The 4,155-nt window shown below is 45.2% G+C and overlaps 1 protein-coding gene across 1 annotated transcript; it reads left to right on the top strand.

Moving 5' to 3' along the window:
- Nucleotides 1-267: 267 nt before the first annotated feature.
- LOC117837384 (small ribosomal subunit protein eS8) lies at nt 268-2,812 on the top strand. The gene is made up of 5 exons (XM_034717000.2): nt 268-414; nt 536-608; nt 1,335-1,668; nt 2,117-2,292; nt 2,511-2,812. Exons 1-5 carry the CDS (start codon nt 411-413, stop codon nt 2,587-2,589), a joined length of 666 nt encoding a protein of 221 aa, XP_034572891.1. The 5' UTR covers nt 268-410; the 3' UTR covers nt 2,590-2,812.
- Nucleotides 2,813-4,155: the final 1,343 nt, after the last annotated feature.

The following is a 4,155-nucleotide window of genomic DNA, read 5'->3' as shown; positions in this document are numbered from 1 at the left end:
ATAAACATATCAATCTTCCCACTTCTGTTACATCACATTCCAGTCCAGTGTATAAAGAAATTATATATTTTCACAGAACACTAACTAAAACGAACACTGATTTGAAAGAGGAAATTGGAAAGGGGTAATGCTCACTATATACAAAGTACTGCTCATTTGGGCCTGACCTAGTGAGACAGATGGGCCAAACTGGACCGCATCCTCAAAAGGAATGGCCGCTGCCAGCCCGTCGGATCAGCCCATCTCCGTCTGCGAATAAGCCCTAATCCGCGGCCGACGCGCCCCCTATTTAACCCGACGCCCTAGGGTTTCGCTCTCTTCCCTGTGATACCGAACCAGAAGAGCGGCGGCGCGGGCGGACCAGGAGGAGGCGGAGAACCAGCAGCGGGGACCAAGTCACCGCCGCCACCATGGGTGAGCACCCACCGTCATCCCTTCTCGTTCTGCTTGTGCTGACATATTGGCCGTGAGAGTTTGTCCTGTTTGAGCGATGCTAATGGCTATTGCGGCGGTTGCTTTGGATGTGTCCGTGCAGGTATCTCGCGTGACTCGATGCACAAGCGCCGGGCCACCGGTGGGAAGCAGAAGGCCTGGAGGAAGAAGCGAAAGTAAGGGCTCTGTCTCTCCCCGATTATTTCATTTGGATTCATTTGGGTGTGGGTCCGTAGTTTAGTTAAAGTGGGTAAGTGGTTGATTTGATCAGAGGAATAGGGTTCACATTTCAATCTCTCGGTGGATCTTGAAGCGGTTTCGTTTGTTGTAGCTGATCTGAGTTTTATCGAGTATAATTTGTCCTTGACGTGATTATGGGACATCTAGAGATTCATGGGTTTTATGGGTACCCCCTAATTATGTGGTCGCTTGTTTCGGCTTAAGCGCAACGAATTAGCTGTGACTGTTAATCGGTCATCACGATGCTGCTATGAAACGATGGGTCCTACATTTGTGAAAAATGCAGTAGTTGTATCTTGTTGTGTTTATGTTTAGTTTTCAATTTTTTGGAGAGGCAACCTTAATTCGAATTGGTAACTTTTAGGAGGATCTGTGATTAAAGTGTTCAACCTTAATTTGAAATCTTTATTTTAATTACTAGATAAACCCTAAACCATTATTTATATTTAGTTACAAGTAATCTGTGCACTAGATTCGTATGATGCGTTTTTGTCAGGATCATGTTTGTAAATCAGATGTGGTACTGCGTTTTTGATTATTTGAATTGATGCCATCAGCTCATTCTAGAACTGTGAGATGAAAATGGTTGTGGTGACTTGATTGTGTATTGCAGTATATTATGGCTTTCAGGTGCTCATTCAGCTTCTCATTTGTTTTGAAAGGTATGAGCTCGGCCGCCAGCCAGCTAACACCAAGTTGTCAAGCAACAAGACGGTGAGGAGGGTTCGTGTCCGTGGAGGTAATGTGAAGTGGAGGGCTCTCCGCCTGGATACTGGTAACTACTCATGGGGAAGTGAGGCTGTTACCCGCAAGACCCGTATCCTTGATGTGGTCTACAATGCTTCAAACAATGAGCTCGTGAGGACTCAGACCCTCGTGAAGAGCGCCATTGTGCAAGTTGATGCTGCCCCATTCAAGCAGTGGTACCTGACACACTATGGAGTGGACATCGGTAGGAAGAAGAAGGCACCTGCTGCCAAGAAGGATGGTGCTGAGGTATGTTTCATGCAACTTGAGATTTTATTACTCACCTTGTCTTCTGTTAGTTTGACTACATATTTTGTGGATGACAAATAGCAGCTCATCCTGCTCTGTTTTGAGAGATCTGAATCTAATTCATGTGCCTCCTAATGGTCACTTCATCTATGTCTTACAAATTTTGATAAACTTGTTTCTCATCTAATCATGTGCCTCCCAAGGTCACTTCATCTATGTCTTAAAGATTTTGATAAACTTGTTTCTCATATGGCTTGTTTCTCCACTAGTTTTAGATTTCTATATGAAAAATACTGAATTTGATATTTTCAATGAATATATTTTGTTTTCGAGTGATCTTTTCCAGAAAACTAAGTTAAAGTTTTAGAAATTCTTTTTCCTTCACTCTATAAAATCTGTGCTGGTTCCATCAAATGGGTCATTTATTATTTGAGGCGCATTAATGCAGGGACAAGAGGGTGAGGCTGCAGCTGAGGAAACCAAGAAGAGCAACCATGTCCAGAGGAAGCTTGAGAAGCGTAAGGACGGACGCGCACTTGACCCACACATCGAGGAGCAATTTGGCAGTGGAAGGCTTTTGGCTTGCATTGCTTCCCGCCCTGGGCAGTGTGGCCGGGCTGATGGGTAAGGAATACTGGAATTCTATGTCGTTAGATCTTTTTATCCGATTATGTAATCAAATGTAGCATAAAACTGAATGTTTGTTTGTAGTATATGATAGAAGCCCATCACGGTTGGATCTAGACAATGCTAGATATGTTGAGCAGCTGCACTTGCATGTCACTGCCAGATTTATCAGCTATATTGAGCTACTTACGATAGCCTTTTCATTTGTATGGCAGGTACATCCTTGAGGGTAAGGAGCTTGAGTTCTACATGAAGAAGCTCCAGAAGAAGAAGGGCAAGGGCGCAGCAGCTTAGAGGCATTCTCATGCATGTTTGGAAGGGGTGACCTATGAAATATTTACTCTGGGTTTTTTTTGTTAGTTGTCTCAAGGGCAGAGCATCTATGTCGTGTTTGCAGACCTGATGAGCACAGTATTTTCTAAAAATGAATCAACTCTAGCGAAGAACTGAGAATTTTCACCTGCCGTGGTTGTATTCTCGTAATATTTAGGTTCTATGTTTTGTTTGTGCTGCAGCAGTTTCTGTGTTTAGCAGTTTCGTTTTTTATCCATGAGATGGCTGTGGAAAATGGTGGATTTCATGTTTGACTTACTCGGTGATATGTGTGCAAGACATCAGGCGAGCACGTTATCTGTGGTGCACACCGCCAGCTGCAGGCTTCGTTGCTCCATCAAATTGTCCTCTACTCATACCATGGGACAAGCATGTTCGCTTCAGATCGATTTCTTAACAGTAGTTCTGCAGCGTCCGGCCGCAACTAGCACCGGTAAAATTCGTTGCAGAAAGTTCGTTATTCAGTATGTCGTTGCTCCGGTAAGCTTTGCCAACTGCTCAGCGAGGACGTTGCGATCTCTCCAAGAACAGAGCATTGATCGAGACTTCAGACAGATTGGCTTGTGCACTGACCTCCAGACCTGCGAAGACAAACGCCGCCGAGGGCAGGCGACGTGTCACGTGCGTCCGCTAGAGCTGGAAGGGGACGACGCCAGGCGCCGCCGTCTGCTAATAAGAAGTTCCGATTTGTATATCTAGTGCTTTGTTTTAGGTTTGTTGTTTTTTTAATCTTGCTGTTCTTTTAGAAGCTTGAATTTTTATTTACATTTCATTTAAGATTGCACTAGTATATTGGAATATTGGATACTCGTTGAATGCATACGTACTGTACTTAAAAGGTTAATTTGACTACCTGAGCACAGTGGATGAAAATGCAACGTGACTGATATCCAAAGTTAATTCCATGGAGCAAAAAAAGCTCCCAGATTTTTATTTGCGAGTTTAATTTTAGCTACGTCTCTGAACATCAACTGCCGGTAATTCCAAGCAGAATCGGTTAGCTTCTGCAGGCACTGGGAGCTGAGCTACCACGACCGTAAAAGGCATTCCATGTAAAGAACTCCTGCTGTCCTGAGGATTTATAACTCAGAAAGTGAAATGAAATAGTCCTATTTCAAGAGAGCGCAGTTTCTCCCCCCTAAATTCGCCCTTGGTCGAGAATTGATTGTTGTGGCAAAAAGGCACTGTTCCAGCTCTATATAACCTGCACACTGTACCATGCAGCGATCGACTCAAGATGTACTCTGCACGCTACCCAGTTGTTGCGTGTGCACAACGAGCCCGCGCAGCTCAGCCTCATCTAGAACCATGGAAATGTTTGGTGGGGCAACCTCGCCAGAGAGCGAAGAGAAGAGAAGGCTACCCATCGTTGCATGGTCCGGCGCCATGGCCACAGTGCTAGCTCTCGCGACGGTTGTGCCTGTCTGAGTGTCTGTTGCTGCGGCCAGAAAGGGAGACGAGGCGGCATCGAGGGCCAACCACATGGTCACCGCTACCACGGCGGCGGACACCACCGTCCATCAGCGT

Source organism: Setaria viridis, chromosome 1, assembly GCF_005286985.2.
Source record: "Setaria viridis chromosome 1, Setaria_viridis_v4.0, whole genome shotgun sequence".
Taxonomy (NCBI): Eukaryota; Viridiplantae; Streptophyta; class Magnoliopsida; order Poales; family Poaceae; genus Setaria; species Setaria viridis.
The sequence above is the reverse complement of the archived record's forward strand: the minus strand, read 5'-3'. Positions and strand labels throughout refer to the sequence as shown.